This window comes from Macaca thibetana, chromosome 17, assembly GCF_024542745.1.
Source record: "Macaca thibetana thibetana isolate TM-01 chromosome 17, ASM2454274v1, whole genome shotgun sequence".
NCBI classification, from domain to species: domain Eukaryota; kingdom Metazoa; phylum Chordata; class Mammalia; order Primates; family Cercopithecidae; genus Macaca; species Macaca thibetana.
In genome coordinates, this window is record NC_065594.1 from 20,011,507 (window position 1) to 20,031,108 (window position 19,602).

At 37.6% G+C, this 19,602-nt stretch overlaps 1 protein-coding gene across 5 annotated transcripts in view; it reads left to right on the top strand.

The window, feature by feature from the left end:
* Nucleotides 1-19,602, top strand: part of NAA16 (N-alpha-acetyltransferase 16, NatA auxiliary subunit) — a 66,915-nt gene that overhangs the window by 2,074 nt on the left and 45,239 nt on the right. For 4 of the 5 annotated variants that reach the window (XM_050766112.1, XM_050766114.1, XM_050766115.1 and 1 more), the window contains exons 2-8: nt 3,843-3,927; nt 5,766-5,870; nt 7,616-7,773; nt 9,987-10,121; nt 12,323-12,476; nt 16,257-16,376; nt 19,175-19,270. In XM_050766112.1, the coding sequence (XP_050622069.1) occupies nt 3,843-3,927; nt 5,766-5,870; nt 7,616-7,773; nt 9,987-10,121; nt 12,323-12,476; nt 16,257-16,376; nt 19,175-19,270 (853 nt within the window). Of the gene's footprint in view, nt 1-3,842; nt 3,928-5,765; nt 5,871-5,893; nt 7,027-7,615; nt 7,774-9,986; nt 10,122-12,322; nt 12,477-16,256; nt 16,377-19,174; nt 19,271-19,602 lie in introns of those variants that run through there. The other variant, XM_050766113.1, reaches the window with a different exon arrangement.

The following is a 19,602-nucleotide window of genomic DNA, read 5'->3' on the forward strand; positions in this document are numbered from 1 at the left end:
CCCAAATTGCGGAGATTACAGATGTGAGCTACTGTGCCCAGCCAAGCTAAACATTTTTAAATCTAAGTATGTAATGTTTCTGATAAGGCTGCATGAATTTAGGAGGATTCTGCATAAGTGGGTGATTTTATCATTTCACAATTGCAATAAATGTGGGTAAAATTTGGCTACAACAAATTCCATAGCAAACGGAAGTCTCTATAATAAAATTATCTTTAAAGTTTAGTGGGTTAAAGTGCTTTGCTACCAACAGTAAAAGTTTTCTATTGAAAAAACTTAAACACATCTACACAAACTGACCAGCTGGTTTTTTACATGTTCCACGTGGCTTATATCTCTATGTCTTATTCCCCAGACTGGATATTGATTAGCATTGCAGTTCGTTGAATTTTGGAGCTATTCCATGCCCTGTTTTAGGAAGAGACAAACCTAAGGATGGTAAATGACCAAGGGGCTAAGGTTCTCTGTCTGAGTATTAGCAAAATTGAGACTAGAATCTATCGTTTCTATTTACTATATAATGGTTGCTGAGTGAATGTAGATTTGTCTTTTTTTTTGTTTTGCAAGAGCGTATCGCTCTGTCGCTCAGGCTGGAGTGCAGTGGCAAGATCTCAGCTCACTGCAACCTCTGCCTCCCAGATTCAAGCGATTCTCATGTCTCAGCCTCCTGAGTAGCTGAGATTACAGGTAGACTTGTCTTCTTTACCTGAGTGCTTGGACTCTGGGACCAGACTACCTGGTTAAGAGTTGTGGCTCTGGCACTTAATAGTTATATAAACTCTGTAACTGTGTGTCAGTTTCTCTATCTAAATGGGGATATCATGCATCTCATAGGCTTTCCTGGGATTTAAATAAAGAGTAAATAAGCTGTCATGGGATGAAGGAAAAAAATAAGAACAGTGTCTGGACGTATAGTAAATGCTTCCAGTAGGTGTTAACTATTATTACTGTTATTGGCAGTATGATTATTATTTTCAGATCACTTGGTAAGTCAGAAAAGCTAGTATTTCTCTTTGTCTTTCTCAGTAGTTCCTTCCACTTGTTTTTTTTCTTGTATGTGTGAGACAGACTCTTGTAGTCAAACTCAGATTGTTATTTTTTATTTTAAAATATTTTTGGAATAGGTGGTATATTCACATCATTCAAAATTTAGGTTTCTCTCCTATCCTTATCCCAGAGCCACCTAGTTCCCTTCCCCAGAGGCTGTCAAGAGGCCTCAATATAAACTTTTTTTCTGTGAAGACTTTTCTAATTCCTTCCACATCCAGCCCCTGCTGCAGGGCTTAATGACGGTCTCATCTATTGTTAGTGGCATTTTGCTTTGAACTTAGTAGGCTGTATTTATGGAGCAGTTTCTTATTTGTTTAGCCATGGCAGTGCAGCAGTACTTAAAATAGGCTGAGGCTGGCGCAGTGGCTCACGCCTGTAATCCCAGCACTTTGGGAGGCTGAGGTGAGAGCTAGGATCACTTGAGCCCAGGAACAAAAGAACAACATAACAACATAGCGAGACTTCATCTCTACCAAGAAAAAAAAAAAAAATTTAGCCAGGCGTGATGGCACATACCTGTAGTCCTTCCTACCCACTCAGGAGGCTGAGGTGAGAGGATCACTTGAGCTCGCAGTTTGAGGTTATGGTGATTGTGTCTCTGCACACCAGCCTGAGCATCAGAGCGAGACTGTCTCTAAAAAATAAAGATAGGTGAGGCCGGGCGCGGTGGCTCAAGCCTGTAATCCCAGCACTTTGGGAGGCCGAGACGGGCGGATCACGAGGTCAGGAGATCGAGACCATCCTGGCTAACACGGTGAAACCCCGTCTCTATTAAGAAATACAAAAAACTAGCCGGGCGAGGTGGCGGGCGCCTGTAGTCCCAGCTACTCGGGAGGCTGAGGCCGGAGAATGGCGTAAACCCGGGAGGCGGAGCTTGCAGTGAGCTGAGATCCGGCCACTGCACTCCAGCCTGGGTGACAGAGCGAGACTCCGTCTCAAAAAAAAAAAAAGTAAATAAATAAGTAAATAAATAAATAAAGATAGGTGAGGTCATTGTTCTAAGGATCCATTATATGATGGTGGGGAAGACAGACACTAGATAATAGCAAAATAAGATTTCAGGAAATGATAGCACTGTGTGGAAAATAGAGTAATATGGTAGAGAGTATGTTGGGGAAGGAAGGAGGATGGGAGTATTTGATAAAGTGGGCAAGTAGGGGACATGTGAGACTTAGATGATAATGAGGAACCATCCATGGGAAGATCTAGGAAAGCATTTCAGGTGTAAGGAACACAAGTATAGGAGGCCTGAGGTGGGGATAAGCTTGGCATGTTGAGTAACGTAACACCCAGTGTGACTGAACAACTTAAGCCAGGGAAGAGTAGAAAGCAATGGGGTGTTGTCCGCATCAGTGACTGCCAGGGAGAGATGTTAATTGCGTACCCTGGCTGGTGGCATTCAGAAATAAAGATGTTGCTTATCCTTGCATTGGACTAATGATGGTCTTTAGAGTAAGACCAGAGTTTGCAGCTGAGCCGCTTATAAACAAGTTTTTGAACTCTGGAGTTTCAGTTTCCACATCTCTGAAGTGGAAGTAATGACACCTACTTTAAATAATTGGTATTAAGAGATTACAAATTTTATACAGACATATAATAGCTGCTCAATAAGTGGTAGTATTTGTGTGTGCATGCACCTATACATGCACTTTGGTTTCATTCTTGCAGTAGCAGAGGCTTTTAGTGCAGTTTCTGGTATTTTTCTGTTGCCACATGTTTTTGCTTAAATGTTTTTTTTGAGACAGTGTCTTGCTCTACTGTCCAGGCTAAGTGCAGTGGCACAATCATGCCTTACTGCAGCCTCAACCTCGTGGGCTCAAGTGATCCTCCCATCTCAGCCTCTCAAGTAGTAGGACCACAGATGTGCACCACCACGCCTGAGTAATTTTTAATTTGTTTGTAGAGATGAGGTCTTGCTTTGTTCCCCAGGCTGGTGTTGAACTCCTGGGCTCAAGCAGTCCTCTTGCCTTGGCCTCCCAAAGCATTGGAATTATTTTGAATTCAAAAATTCTGTGTACTAGGAAAGGGAAACAAAATTTAAAAAATTCTGTGGCAGTATTGATTGAATTGCCATTTTTTTCTGGTTGTTTTGAGACAGGGTCTCACTCAGTTGCCCAGGCTGGAGTGCAGTGGCATGATCTAGGCTCACTGCAGCCTCCAGCTCCTGAATTCAAGCAATTCTCCTGCCTTAGCCACCCAAGTAGCTGGGATTGCAGGCATGCGCCACCACATCTGGCTAATTTTTATAATTTTTTTTTTTTGAGACAGAGTCTTGCAGTGTCGCCCAGGCTAGGGTGCAGTGGTGTGATCTCTGCTCACTGCAACCTCTGCCTCCCATGTGCAAGCAATTCTACTGCCTCAGCCTCCTGAGTAGCTGGGATTACAGGTGCATGCCACCATGCCCAGCTGATTTTTGTATTTTTAGTAGAGGCAAGGTTTCACCATGTTGGCCAGGTTGGTCTCGAACTCCCGCGCTCAAGCGATCCACCCACCTTGGCCTCCCAAAGTGCTGGGATTACAGGCGTGAGCCACCTTCCTCGGCCAAATTTTCTGTTTTTTAAATGTCTTTTTTTCATAGTCTTTTATAAGAATGAAAATATGTAGATTTTAGAACAATTTGACAAGAATAGGTAACAAAAGTACACTGCATGTTTGTAAGTGATATCCTTTCCATCACGTTTTAGACCTAATTTTGGATCTTGAATTTAGAATATATGATGCCGCGAAAAGAATATATGATACCCGTTGTGTATTCATTTGATAAAATAACTTTTGTTCATATTTCTTTACAGAAATGTTATGAACAGAAGCAGTACAAAAATGGCCTCAAGTTTTGCAAGATGATTCTGTCGAACCCAAAATTTGCTGAACATGGAGGTATTGTCTCATGTGAGAGATTGCTTTAGGGAAATCAAATTCTAAAACCAGGGATTAACAGTGAAAGAAGAGTATTTCCCAGATTCCAAGGCCTTGCCGTTCTCTATTAGAGTGCATAAATGTTCAGCATTTTTTTAATGCTTTATATGAGTCTTCTAGATTACCGGTATTATCTTTAAGTATATGTACTGAAGGATAAGATTAGGATGGTTGGTTTATCTATTGGGGAAAAATTGGAGAAAGTATGTATCAGTATGTTTATGGACCTGATTTCCTTTATTACTTTGAATAGAATTTTAAGTTTATACCTTGGTTTCCTGTGTGTAAAATTAGGACAAAATTTGCGATATAAAAGTATGAAGATATGGTCACCTGCACTTTATTCTTTGGTAGATGTGGTTTTTTTTTAGTATGTGCTGACATTTACATATGATATTACTAATTTACCATTAGATTGCATATTTCGAGTTGTTTTTCTAACACTGGTGTTAATAAAGTTTGTATTTTCTTGTTGTATCGTTTTTCAGTCATAGCCAGTGTTAGAAGGATGGATCAGGATAGACATGAAAGTTACGATCCTGTAGCATAGCAATGCTGGTTGAGGTTACTCAGTATCAGACTTGGGTAATGGTTGAGATCATCTTATTGGGAAAATAGGCTGACCTTGCTCACTTTTCTAACACCATTTAAAAGATTCGTTGAAGGAATTGGAAAGAAATCTTCATTTCATAGAATTAATTTTAAAGCTTGTTTTCAAGCTTTTTAGCTGTGGAACCTTTGTCCAAATGGAGCCTGTGGGAAAGTTCAATATGTGAGACAGATAAAAGGTGTTGGAGAGGGGTTTGGACCACAGGATCACCAGCTTCTGAATACCATAGAGTCTGCGGAAATCAGTTTGAAAATCATTCTTCTTGCGTAATTCCCTTGTGGATAATTCAGAGAATTATTTCATTCTAAACCATCTTTTGTTAACTTCCTTACATATTTTTTGTTGCCACTACCATCATCCAGTGTTGTGGTCTTGAAATGTGAACTGATGTAATTAGCCTAAGTGGAATTTGTTGGAATAAACTTGCTATCAAAAATGAAGTCTGTTCCAATATTGAATAAAGTGAGGTTTAAATTATGTATATATCTTTATTAAGGTAAATTGAGTGTTTTTGTGTGGTTGTAAATCAGATTGATTAGAATTGACCTTAGGTAAGAGCTGTGGGACTGCTATGGTAGATTTAATTCCATAAGACTCAGGTCTGCTTTGTTAATTTTTTTTTAGACAGAGTCTCACTCTTGTCGCCCAGGCTGGAGTACAATAGCACAATATTGACTCACTGCAACCTCTGCCTCCTGGGTTCAAGCAATTCTCCTGCCTCAGCCTTCCCAGTAGCTGGGATTACAGGCGTGTGCCACCATGCCTGGCTAATTTTTATCAGAGACGGGGTTTTGCTGTGTTGGCCAGGCCGGTCTTGAACTCCTGACCTCAGGTGATCCACCCGCCTCAGCCTCCCAAAGTGCTGGGATTATAGGTGTGAGCCATTGCGCCTGGCCTGCTTTGTTAATTTTTTCAGCAGAGTAATATCAACCACTTTTACAGAGTCTTGTGAAGGGCAGAAGCCATTTTAGCAACTTTGAAACTGTGGAATTTCAGAGGACTTCGGCTGCTAAGCTTTAAGTAGCTATTTAAATGTAGTTTTATTTTTTCTACTTGGAGGGAAGTTCAGACTGTGAGATTAAAAAGATGAATTGGAGCCGTAGTAATCCTTCAGATCTCAACTATTAAAGTACTATTAAGATAATCATTTTCTGTCATTTGTAAATAGAGTTTAAAAATTATTTTTCAGAGACTTTGGCTATGAAAGGATTAACACTGAACTGTTTAGGAAAAAAAGAAGAAGCTTATGAATTTGTTCGTAAAGGACTTCGTAATGATGTCAAGAGTCATGTCTGTATCCTTTTGCGGTAGTTAAATAGTTTGTTTTAACTAGTTTTTTCTTAATTCAAATTAAATTTGTACTATGAAAATTCCAAATGTACGTAGAAGAGAGAATTTAATGAACTCTGTGTATCCATTACTCAACTATAATCATTATCAACATTTTGTAATATTAGTTTCGTTTTTGCTTGTGCCCCTCCTCCAATATTAGTTTCATTTGTTCTCTACCCTGTGTTTATTTATTGGAGTATTTTAGAGGAAATCTTTATAAAATGTGTTTACTTCTGTTGTGCTTAGTGTTGGAGAAAAGTTACTTTGATAATTGTATGTGACTTGAAACCCATTTTTTTCTTAAACATAATTAACTGGATGATACTTTCCTATTACTCCAAATACTGACTTTTAGTTAATCGTATGTTAAAATTTGTGTGTCTTAAACTTTCTTCTAGACATTTTAGAAGAAAAACTTATTTTAAAACAGATTTTTCTTAATATTAAGTATGATATTGGTTCTTCAGCTTGGTTTCTGTTACCACGGAGACATAGCTGTTACTTAATTTGATCTTTATAATTGTGTTTTTCTTTGGGCAATATCCCAGTGTGTAAAAAAAAAAAAAATTTTTTTTTGGTTGGGGAAGGAGTCTTTGTTACCCAGGCTAGAGCGCAGTGGCATGATCTTGGCTCACTGCAACCTCTGCCTCCTGGGTTCAAGCGATTCTCCAACCTCAGCCTCCCAAGTAGCTGGGACTACAGGTGTGCACCACCATGCCCAGCTACTTTTTGTATTTCTAGTAGAGATGGGGTTTCGCCATGTTGGTCAGGCTGGTCTCGAACTCATGACCTCAGGTGATCCACCCTCCTCGGCCTTCCAAAGTGTCAGGATTACAGGCATGAGCCACTGTGCCCGGCCAAAAGAAATTTTTTTTTTAAAGGATGGATCATTGAATTTGACTTTCATTTGTTTTGCTTATCTATATGTTTATCTGCATTTTTTTTCACATATTGCCCTTGCATTTTAATTTGTTACATTTAATTCACTTAGCCATGTACTGGTATTGAACACAAATAATCTCAGTAGTGTTTTCACATATTTAGCTTAGGGTTTTCTCAAATTACTAAATACTTATTTCTTTATCCCAGTGCTTACCCCAGAGTGAAGAGAAGGGCATGTAAGTATGATAGTTTTGTGGGGCTTTTGACTCCAAGATATACTAAGACTTTAATTTATAAGAAATAAAACTTATTTTTTGTGGCCTTTAATATAAACTAGGAAATTAGATGATAGTTACACGTTACTTTAGAATTGGTTGACTGTAAATTTGTTTCAAAAGGTAGTTGCAGTTTTTGTATATATTCTGTTTCAAGACATCATGATGAAGAATAGGTGAATGTTGAGGTTGCTGGGGTAGGAAAGTGATGGGATAGAGGGTAGAAAATGTGAAGAATTTTTGCCAAGAATTCTTTAAGGTTACTTAAAATATTACAGAAAATTTCAAACATGTACACAAGCAGAGAGAACAGAATAATGACCCCCTCCCCATGTGGCCATTACCCAGCTTCAACAATTTGACAATTATCAACCAAGCCTGATCTGGTTTCCTCTTTAACTTCCCCTCACTATTCCCCTTTCCCAGACCCCAGATCATTCTGAAACAAATTCCAGGCAAAATACCATTTCCTTAATGTAAGTTTTATATTAGATATGTAGCATAGTGTATTCTAGTGTCTGTGTATGTCTTTGTTTCCTTAACTTAATAGGTTGGCATGTATATGGACTGTTGCAGCGTTCTGATAAGAAATACGATGAAGCTATAAAATGTTACCGAAATGCCCTCAAATTAGATAAAGATAACCTGCAAATTTTGAGGGATCTCTCACTGTTGCAGATCCAAATGAGAGACCTTGAAGGTTACCGAGTAAGTACTTCATTCTTAAATGTACGTGACTTTACAGTAGATATAATTTAAGAGCATGTGAATTCAGAATGAGGTGATCATAAGCCAAGATCACGTAGATTTGATTGTTTGTTAGAAGGTGTATGTCACTTGGGACCTTCCTCCTCAGTCATAGTTATGGCACTTTTTACTTGAGTATCAAAAAAGGATAACTGGTGGGGTGCGGTGGCGCACGCCTGTAATCCCAGCAGTTTGGGAGATTGAGGTGGGAGGATCGCTTGAGGTTAGGAGTTAGAAACCAGCCTTAGCAACATAGGCCAGACTCCGTCTCTACAAATAAGAAAATTACCTGGGCATGGTAGTTCACACCTGCAGTCCCAGCTACCCAGGAGGTTGAGGCAGGAGGATCCCTTGAACCTAAGAGTTGAGACTCCAGTGAGCCATGGTTGTGCCACTGCACTCCAGTGTGGACAACAGAGCAAGACTTTTTCTCAAAAAACAAAAACAAAACTGGTTTTTAAAACATTTTTAATTCATTAATTATTTTTTAAAAAGAGATAAGGTCTTGCTATGTTACCCAGGCTAGTCTTGAACACCTAGGCTCCAGTGATTTTCCCACCTCAGCCTCCCAAAGTGCTGGGATTATAGGCATGACCCACTATGCCTAGCCATAGCTGTTTAACTGGAATATCTGTGTGCGGCTGCTATACTAGATTATTTGTAGGTTTGATGTTTACAAATTTGGTAAACTAATAGGGCTTTTATAATTGAAACCTAAACATAAAAGTAGCTTTTAAAAATTATTGGTTAGTAGATATTTTAAAAATGTTAGAAGGGTTGCCATAAATCAGTCTTTCTGTAGTTCAGACCTCTTCAGATTTGCATCTTCAACTCTCCTGGACATCTCCATGTGCTTATTCCACTTAGTATCGTAGAATCACTATGTCCAGCATGGAATTCTCTTACTTTCTTATGAGAAGGAGGTCACTAGGTTCTAACAGTTTTCTTTAAATACATTATTTACACACTTCTTTTGCCCTCTACTGCCATATAAGCCCTCATACCCCATGCCTAGATTTTTGCAGCCACTTTAAGGGGTCTGCTGAACTTAGTAATAATAATGGCACCACTCTTCAAAGTGTGTATTTTTTTCTTCAGCTGTGCTTAGCAGCTTAGATGCAGTTGGAGTTAAAATCAGTTATCTTTAGGAATGAGGCATAGAAATTAAGAATATTGGCCAAACAATGGTTGCTAAAGTGGATTGTGAAATAAATTAAGTTGAAAGAGAGCTAGGCCTGGTATTATATGTCTTAGTCCTGGCTACGTGAGAGGCTGATGTAGGAGGATCGCTTGAGGTCAGGAGTTTAGTCCAGCCTGGGCAACATAGGGAGACTCTGTCTCTAAAAGAAAAAAAGGAGAGCTGGTGGTGAAAGTGTGAAGGACCCAGGAAGTATAGATGCTGGTGGTGTCAAAGAACAAGGGTAGGAATGTCACCAAATGATAGTGTTGGCAGCATGGGAGCTGTGGGTAGAGAGTGAGATACCTAAATTTATGATTTCTGGGTGGCAGTAACTCGTAGGGTATGGCTGTGGGAGTGGGCCTCTGAATGGAGTGGAGGAGAAAATCATTAAAGATTAGAAAATCTTGGGACTTAGAGGATAGATTGTGGGATGGGTGATACACATTAGTTTTGCATTTGCCCAGGGTAACGCCAAGAGTTGGCAGAGAAAATAATACTGACCTACGCTTTAATAAAGGATTTGGGAATGACAGAGATCCAACAGTAAAAATAAGGGATAGTCAGATGTTTGGGTGTTTCCCCTGGCTGTGTCTGTCCTGTGTCTGGCCAATTATTACAATGTATTTACACTGTAAGTACATGTAATTCATATAATAGTTTTAAAAGTAGCAAAATGTGGTTAAAAAAAACCATCTTAGTCTTCTTACAGAATGTTTAGTTACCAAAAAAAAAAAAAAACCTCATTATTTAAAGGTAATTTAATAAGGCAGTCCAAAGGCATGGGCCCCAAAGATGTTTCAGTGACAGCCTCACACTGACTATTACAGGATATTCTAGAACTTTAGTAATTTAGGTAAGAAACATAAAAAGTACTTTTATTTCATGCTGAAACTGATCTTTGTTGATATAGTTCATTAGAATTGTGTTAAAGGTTAGATTGTTTTCTTTAATGAAATAATGAGAATGTTTAGCAAGTTAAAATGTATTTTTTTAGGAGACAAGATACCAGCTTCTTCAGTTGCGCCCCACACAGCGTGCTTCGTGGATTGGATATGCTATTGCATACCATTTGCTGAAAGATTATGATATGGCCCTAAAACTGTTGGAAGAATTTAGACAAACTCAGCAAGTAAGAATTTTAACGTTTTCTTCTACCTTCACAAACGGAGTAGTTGACTTCTTAATTGTCCCTGCCCTCAAATGTGACTTGAAGTATTTGAGACCTATGGAAAACTGGAAAACTTTTTTACATAATTGGAAACAGTTAAAATGTAGGATTTTTCTTCTCTCTGTTTTTTTTTTTTTTTTTTTTTTTTTTTTTTGGAGAGACGGAGTGTTGCTATGTTGCCCAGGCTGGTCTCGAACTCCTGGGCTCAAATGATCATCCTGCCTCCCAAAGTACTGGGATTACAGGCGTGAGCCACCACGCCTGCCTCCACGTTTCAGTGGAGAGTATTCTACATGTGGATTCAGCTGCAAGTTGATGGAGATGGTGCGGATTGAGTCACTTCACTTAGAGTTAATCCCCAACCTTGAGTCTCTTTTCCACTCCTCTGTTTATCTGTCATTTCATAATCTTGACCCTGTCTGGAGTTTTCCAGAACAGATAGGCATTCTCCGTAGTAATTTCCTCTTTGTAGATGCTCTAGACTTGGGCTTCTTCCATCCTGTTTCGCTTACTGCTTTGCATTCTGTTTTCTAGAAATTTGTTGAAGTCTTATATAGTATATTCTATTTATGAGTTTTTATATTTTTTAATCTGCTATTTTTACTCTCTTAAGGGAGGAAATAAACTGTGTAGTAAGGCCGCCGTCTTTACTTAGGTTTTTAGCTTTTTACCTCACACCAGAGAATTCTTGATTAGAGTGGTTCTTTGTTTTTATCCAAGAATCAAGTTCTGACCGAAAGATAGTACTGTATCACATTTGGTGGACTTGATAAAAAACTTTCCTTTAAACACAAAATTATGACATTTTGATGGTTAAATTTAGGTGCTTGCAATTTCTTTCTTTCTTTTTTTTTTTTTTGAGACGGAGTCTTGCTCTGTCGCCCAGGCTAGGGTTCAGTGGTGCAATCTCCACCTCCCAGGTTCAAGCAGTTACCCTGCCTGCCTCAGCCTCCCGAGTAGCTGAGATTACAGGCCTCTGCCACTGGGCCTGGCTAATTTTTGTATTTTTAGTAGAGATGGGGTTTCATCATGTTGGCCAGACTGGTCTTGAACTCCTGACCTTGTGATCCACCTGTCTCGGCCTCCCAAAGTGCTGGGATTACAGGTGTGAGCCACTGTGCCTGGCCAATTTCTATTTTCTTTTCTTTACTTTTTTTTTGAGACAGGGTCTGACTGTGTTGCCAGAGCGGAAGTGCTGTGGCTATGCACTACAGTCTTGAACTCTTAGGCTACGACTAGGACTTGAAATCCTAGCTAGGACTTCTCCAGAGACTGAGGTATGAGGCAGGAGGATTGCTGGGACTACGGGTGTACCACTGTGCCTGGCAACGTTGGTTTTTTAAGACATAATGCTGCTGCATGTTTAATAGACTATAGTATAGTGTTAATAAAACTTTTTTAGTTTAGTTTTTTTTTTGAGACCGAGTTTCACTCTTGTTGCCCAGGCTGGAATGCAGTGGCAAGATCTTAGCTCACTGCAACCTCCACCTCCGGGCTTAAGCGATTCTTCTGCCTCAGCTTCTTGAGTAGCTGGGATTACAGGCATGCGCACCACGCCAGGCTAATTTTATATTTTAGTAGAGACGCGGTTTCACCACGTTGGCCAGGTTGGTCTTGAATTCCTGACCTCAGGTAATCCACCCACCTCAGCCTCCCAAAGACCTGGGGTTACAGCCGTGCACCACCGTGCCTGGCCAGTGGAACTTACATGCTGGTGGTGTCAAAGAACAAGGGTAGGAAGCCATAAAATTGTGTCACTCACTTCATTGTGGTGGTGTGGAACCAAGCCCACAGTATCTCCAAGGTATACCTGTAATTTTTCATTGATCTTTTATTCTGTGACCTTGCTAAACACTTTTATTAATTCTAGTAGGTTTTTTTTTTTTTTTTTTGGTAGATTCTGTAGTATTTCAACCATTTTTATATTTGTATTTAGGATTTGTTGACCTGTATCACTTGCGGGTAGACAGAAGTCCCACCCCATTATTTGTTTTAAATAATGCATTCATTTTTGGTGCTGTTAATCACTCTTCTGTTTGTATCTGCTTGTGGGTTGCCTTCTTGTTTGTGCGAATGACTCTCCTGAGAAGGCAGTTTAATTAAAGGTCTGTAACTGCTTTATATAATTATACAATTAAAGTAATTTGGTCATTTTTTTTCAGGTTCCTCCAAACAAAATAGATTATGAATATAGTGAACTGATACTATACCAGAATCAAGTGATGAGAGAGGCAGATCTATTTCAAGAATCTTTGGAACATATAGAAACATATGAGAAACAAATATGTGATAAACTTTTGGTGGAAGAAATTAAAGGTAAGTTGGCTTCCCTTTTTTTAATGGCCTCAAACAGAAAACAAAAAGCTACATATTTTATTCTCTACGTCTTACATGACACTTGTTATGTATCTGGCAAGGTTCCAAACACTTTATTATTAAGACATTATTAACTAGTTTAATCCTCATAACAACTCTATGTTGTAGTTATTATATCTATTTTGGAGATGAGGGGAACTGAGGAACTGAGAGATTGACTAACCCCAAGTCATACAGTTTAGTAAACTGGAGAGTGCTGGATTTGAATCCAGATTTCATTCTCTTAAGCGGTATATTATTCTGCCTTCATATTGAGTATGTATCTCTGTATATCCATATGTAGTTAATGAAATACAGTGAGAACCATAATTGATGATACTGGGATCATCATGAACACAAAGGTCATTTATTTTCATTATGGGCTAATTATGAAGACAGGATCCCTATAGTTTTAACAGCATTCATCAACAAAGGGTCAAAAAAAATTTTCACAAAGCTTTGCTCATTAGTTCTCTTTACCTGAGCAATATTGTATTAAATTGAATGTCCAGCTAAAATGATAGTTTAGAACTAAAGTTTCATACAGTTGTAGGACCTCTGAAGTCTGAAGCTTAATAAAAATAATAGCTAATATATATTTTAAAACTCTCCTTCTATTTGAGCATGGTAATTGCTTAAACTGCTTTATTTCATTTAATTTTTTAGCACTTTTAAGATGGATACTATTTATTAACCCCATTTTATAGTGGAAGAGACTGAGGCTTAGAGAGGTAAAGGACTTGCCCAAAGTCATCCAGCTTTTTAAGTGGTAGAGTTATAGTTTCCAAGCACATCAACACATCCTTCTGACTTCAGAGCCCTTACTTTTTTCTAGAAAATAGACATTTTCAGGACAGTTTTAGATTCACAGTAAAATCTAGAAAAAGGTACAGAGAGTTGCCATATATCTCTGTATACCCATAGCCTTTCCCACTGTCATGCTCTGTGGGTTTTGACAAATGTATAATGACATGTATTCACCACTATAGTATTATACAAAGTAGTTTCACTGCCCTAAACATCCTTTGTTTCACCTTTCCATCCCTCACTCCTGCAAACCCCTGGCAACCACTGATCTTTTTACCCTTTGCATAGTTTTGCCATTTCCAAAATGTCATATAGTTGCAATCATACAGTATGTAGCCTTTTCAGATTGGTTTTATTTTTGCCAGATCATTTCTTGCCTGAGAAAGATTGGCTTCTTTCACTTAGTAATATATGCTCTTTTTCCTATGCCCATTTCATGAGCTTCTTACTTTTAACCAGTATACTCTTTCTGGTTAATGTATAGCACATGAGTGATTTAGTTTTTATTATTAATATTAATACCAATATTAATGACACTTTTAAAAGTTATTGACAAAATATGGGTAAATAATTAAATATTCTGATTTCTCTCTTGTTCCATTACTTATTGATGGGAGCAAAGAGGAAAAAAGGCAATTATTTTTCCTTTCTGAAATATTATTGTCGTTTCGTGATTAAATCTTAACTCCCTTGGGTTGCTGTTTCTCTTTCTTGATATTTGTCCTGTAGCATCAATAGGAAATGCATTCAATATAATCCATAAGTTAGATTATTTAATCTTAAAAAAAAATAGGGAATGCAGTTAAGTTAGATTATTTAATCTTAAAAATAAAAACAAATAGGGAATGCAGTTTTTGAAAAGTAAATATGGTACAGTGAAATTAATTCAAGTTAGTATAGGCCGTGAATGGTGGTTCACACCTGTAATCCCAACACTGGGAGGCTGAGGCGGGAGGATTGCTTGAGGTGCAGGATTTCAAGACCAGCCTGGGCAACATAGTGAGACTCCATCTCTACAAAAAATTAAAAAATTATCTGGGGCCGGGCGCAGTGGCTCAAACCTGTAATTCCAGCACTTTGGGAGGCCGAGACAGGCGAATCAGGAGGTCAGGAGATCGAGACCGTCCTGGCTAACATGGTGAAACCCCGTCTCTACTAAAAAATACAAAAAAAAAAACTAGCCGGGCGAGGTGGTGGGCGCCTGTAGTCCCAGCTACTTGGGAGGCTGAGGCAGGAGAATGGCATAAACCCCGGAGGCGGAGCTTGCAGTGAGCTGAGATCCGGCCATTGCACTCCAGCCTGGGCGACAGAGCGAGACTCCGTCTCAAACAAAAACAAAACAACAAAAAAAAATTATCTGGGTGTGGTGGTTCATGCTTGTGGTCCCAGCTATTTGGGAGACTGAGAAGGGAGGATTGCTTGAGCCTAGGAGGTTGAGGCAGCAGTGAGCTGTGATTGTGCCACTAGCCCTTCAAGCCTGGATGACAGAGCAAGACCTTGTCTCAAAAAACAAAAATAAATCTGCAGATTGCCTATAGTCACATTTATCCTTATATTGCTAGTGAGGGTAATTTGGGGGCCATTAATTTGAATACATAGCTCATGCTTTGCATTATCTACAGAGACAGATCATGGTATTATTTTTAGATTTTCACTGAACTTTGCAGGTCCAGAGACCTTTGATATTCACACAGTTTTCTTTGTGGTCATTAACTTTTTACGATCCTTTAAAAAGCTTTAAAAGTTGGAGATTTCTGCTTATATATGAATATGTAGGGGTGTGTATATGTATGTATATATATATATATTTGTCCTAGCATTCCTTTGCTTCATGGTAGTAGCAAATAACAGATGTTTTTTGAAAATGAAAAATATGCTGTTGTCTTATTATATCTGGGATAAGCAGGGTAACAATTGGCCAGAAGATAATCGTGGAGGAATTGGGCACATTTAAAGTTTTCAGTAGCAGATATTTATATGTATTCATTATGTGACAGGCAATGTGCTAACTACCCACTTTTCTCCCCGTCACAAAGCTAGTTAGTGGTGGAGTTGGTAATTATTCCTAGTTCAGTCTAATTGTAGAGTTTGAGTGATATATAAAAATAGTAAAATAATAGTACATAAAACCTGCTATAATGTACTGCCTCCTCCGACATGATGAAAGGAGAAATAGGATGACTTGAAGACATTTTAAAGGGTTGCTTGAAATAGATTGTTTGAGGAATGAGTAATCTTGAGGGCAGGAAGCTGAGTTATGTTCTTTTTTGAGACTGTCCCCTTTATCTTGGATTAGGTGTGTTTCCATCGTATTAGAGAAGTCTGGGTCCTCATTCTCCACACCTCCTCCTAATTTGTGTGGCTTAGTAAAAGGATTTGACCTTTTACCGACCCACTCAGCTAATCTGTACATGAACATGGCTTGTGTGGTTTCCTATTACAAAGCGGTGTTTAATGTTATAATTTCACTGAGTTAAACTTCTCCAGTTTTAGTGATCTTGAAAGGAAACAATGAGAATTGAGTGGAGAATTAATATATGAACTGATAGGAAAGATATATTCAAATCTTGTAGTAGGAAGATAGGAATGTTCCCTAGAATTATTTGCCAGTCTAATTTTGATGTGTTTGTGTGTGTCTTTAGTTATTTCAAAGGGTATGATATGTGTGTAATGCAAAAGTTTTTTTACTAACAAATTAATGTCCTACGTAAGTGTTTGGAGTGTAACAGGGAGCCAAAAATGAAGGTTCACTTCTGAAGGCAAGCTTCTGAAGGCAAGCTATGCTTAGTTGCATAAACTGCTACACGTCCAAAGGGGAAGCATACAGAGTTGTGTCTTCTTAACCATCTCTTCATTGATAATGCTTAGTGAAGTCCCTGGGGTCAGATAGATAGGTAATGTTTAAAATGAATATGTCTTTAAACTTAATTTCAGGGGAAATACTGTTGAAATTGGGAAGATTAAAAGAAGCCAGTGAAGTGTTCAAAAACTTGATTGATCGGAATGCAGAAAATTGGTGTTATTATGAAGGCTTGGAAAAAGCTCTACAAATTAGTATGTAATGATTTTTCTCCTTTTTCTCATAACTACTGTTTGAAGTATAATAAAATGTAAAGTTGTAATAATACTTGAGAACAAACAATTTTAGCATTAGTATTCAGTTTTCCATTTAGTAAAATTATAGATTAAACATGGGAGTGAAAATGAATTCAAATAGTTACACTTAAGTGTAAGTGCTTGCAGATATTTTAGGTTCCTTGACCCTTACCTGTGATGGTGTTGGGAGGTGAGGCAAAACCAAAACAAAGCAAAACCAAAACAAAAATAAAAAATACCAATTTAGAGTAGAGACATGGGAAAGAAAATGAGCATTCCCTTTCTGGGAAGTGTTGTAACTATTTAATATTTTAAAACCATTAGACATTCATTACCCTCAACCTCTAAATAATAATTGGGCCAAACAATTACTGTTGAGGGTATTTGCTTTGATTTCAAACTAGGCTAATTTGTGTAGAGCAAAATGTTACATATCTTCCTTTGAAATTAGGTAACTTTGACCTTTTTAGAAATCTAGTGTGAGTCTAAGACTTTTGTAATTTTTCATAATTAAGTGTTGGTAGGAACTGTTAATATTCCTAAAATCATATTTACTCATGAATAAATGTATTCCTGAAATAATTATGAAACTGGCTCAAAGATGTTGAAACAGCAGAATTTTATTTTTATTTATTTATTTATTTTTTAGAATTTTTAAATTTAAAAAGTTTGGTGAAGCCGGGCGCGGTGGCTCAAGCCTGTAATCCCAGCACTTTGGGAGGCCGAGACGGGCGGATCACGAGGTCAGGAGATCGAGACCATCCTGGCTAACCTGGTGAAACCCCGTCTCTACTAAAAACTACAAAAAACTGGCCGGGCGAGGTGGTGGGCGCCTGTGGTCCCAGCTACTCGGGAGGCCGAAGCAGGAGAATGGCGTAAACCCAGCAGGCGGAGCTTGCAGTGAGCGGAGATCCGGCCACTGCACTCCAGCCTGGGCGACAGAGGGAGACTCCGTCTCCAAAAAAAAAAAAAAAAGTTTGGTAAATAGGTAGCTACCCATATTCATTTATAGTAGTATAAGCTACAAGAAAAGTTTAATTGTTGTATCCTCACTAGTATTAATTAATTCAGATGTTCTTTTTATGTTTAAAATTTTACACTGCAAATTGTTAAAAGTTTATTTTCTTAAATATTTTTAAGAAAATGATTAAAATCACAATATTGATTAAAGTAATAATCTGAAGAGAACAGCAAAATTCATATGCATGAAGGTTGAAAACATGGGTTAACTATGATTTTTCTTTAAAGTAGTAACATTACAATTAATAAAAATATTTTAATGTTTTACTAAAATGAATAATATGTTCCATATATCAGGATTCTTGGTTACTATAAAATGTATTGATTACAAAACTAATTACACTACTTTATTGTTTTAGGTAGCTTATGACCTTTCCTTCCTCATAGTAAGTTCTGGAGCTTCAACTTGTGACTTTAGGATATTGAATTTGTTTAGTTTTGTCTTAATTTGATTACATTTATACGGCTTGTTATATCTAGGGTAGTGGAGAATTTTTTTCATACTTGGTGCTTGTCTTTCTCTAAGATGAGGCATGAATATGAGAATATTTTAAAAATATTTATATGCAGTAGCATTTATGTATTAGTATAAGGGTCTTTAATATTTTGTGAAGTCTCCAAATTACTAACAGAGAGTGAGGGGTTTTTTTTTTCCCCCCCACACATATCTTTGGTCTTAAAATCCAACCAAATTGGAGCTCCAAAACATATTATTGGGGGAAGGAATGAGTCTAAACAAGATCACACCTCTTCAAGCATGGTGTTTACAATCTTGATGCTTGATATTAATGTTGAGTGTCAATACTTATAAACACTACATTCACTACAGAGATACCTTGTTTGCTAGCACCCAGGGTTATTCTTAGGATAGTTATTTTTCTGTGGTTTAGACGACAGAATTTGGATTAAGATCTACTTAAAACGTTATAGTTCTAAAACAGGTTTGCTTTTTCTTAAAATTCCACTATAAATTATCTTATAGCTTATAAATCTCTTTTTGTGAATTATGCAGGACATTATTTTAGAAAGATAAACTACACCCAGATCCTGTTTGCTTGCATATTGTTGTTTCAGAGTAACAAGTAGTTTATGTATAGATACATCCTTTATGTGGTACTATAAAATTAGGTGGCTCTTGGGAGGGAAGATACAACTTTCTGTTAGAAGTATAATTTTGTCTTTTGGAAGGATAATGGACTTTCATTGAAGATTTTAAGTGTTAATGTTAACATGGAAGTTTAGTTTATCTTTTTATATTTTAAACATTTGCAATCATAATCCTAAAAGTGTTGCTCCTTTGAGCCTAATCAACAGACATTATAGGCTTTTATGGGGATATATGTAGGTTTCTTTGGTTCAGAGTGTTTATGTAAGATATGTTATTAGAGATACATTATAAAAAGATTTTCTTTTCCATGAGTTGTATGCTAAAGGAATATAGAGAAGTGCAGCATATCTTGAGTCTATGATGGCTTGTATATGTGATTTGGGTTGTATTTAGAATCTTGCGATGAAACAAGTTTTGGATTTCTCTGGAGATGAGTTTAAAACAGTGACTTAACTGATTATAGTATTTCTCCGCCACAGAGTTTTACATGTCATTTTTGCCAAAATTGAAAGCAGCTTTAATATTGTTAATGCAGTTTTATTTATATGACATTTTAAAAGTTTGTTAGCATTTTACCATGGATAAAAGTTTTGATGCTATAAATCTCACCCATATTTACTGATAATAGGCACTTTGGAAGAGAGGCTTCAAATTTATGAAGAAATTAGTAAGCAGCACCCCAAAGCAATTACACCCAGAAGATTACCTTTGACTCTTGTCCCAGGTAATATTAGGATGTCTTTTATAATACTAATTATTTGCCGAAATTACTCAATGTTAATTTATATTTTGGAAACGTGTTTCTGTTAGGGAGTTTATGTCTACAGCAGTCTTGGAGTTGGGAGTGAACAGTTGTGAATTTATTATTTATCTGTTAATAAGAGTGTTATACTTCAATGTGTAGCTAAATGTTGATTTTAATATTTGAAGTTATCTATATAAATATAAAACTGCTTTTCTTAAGTTGATCTCATAGAGGTAGAAAGTAGAATGATAGATACCAGAGCTGGCAAGGAGGGTGTAGGGGGGAGATGAAGAGAGGCTGGTTAATGGGTA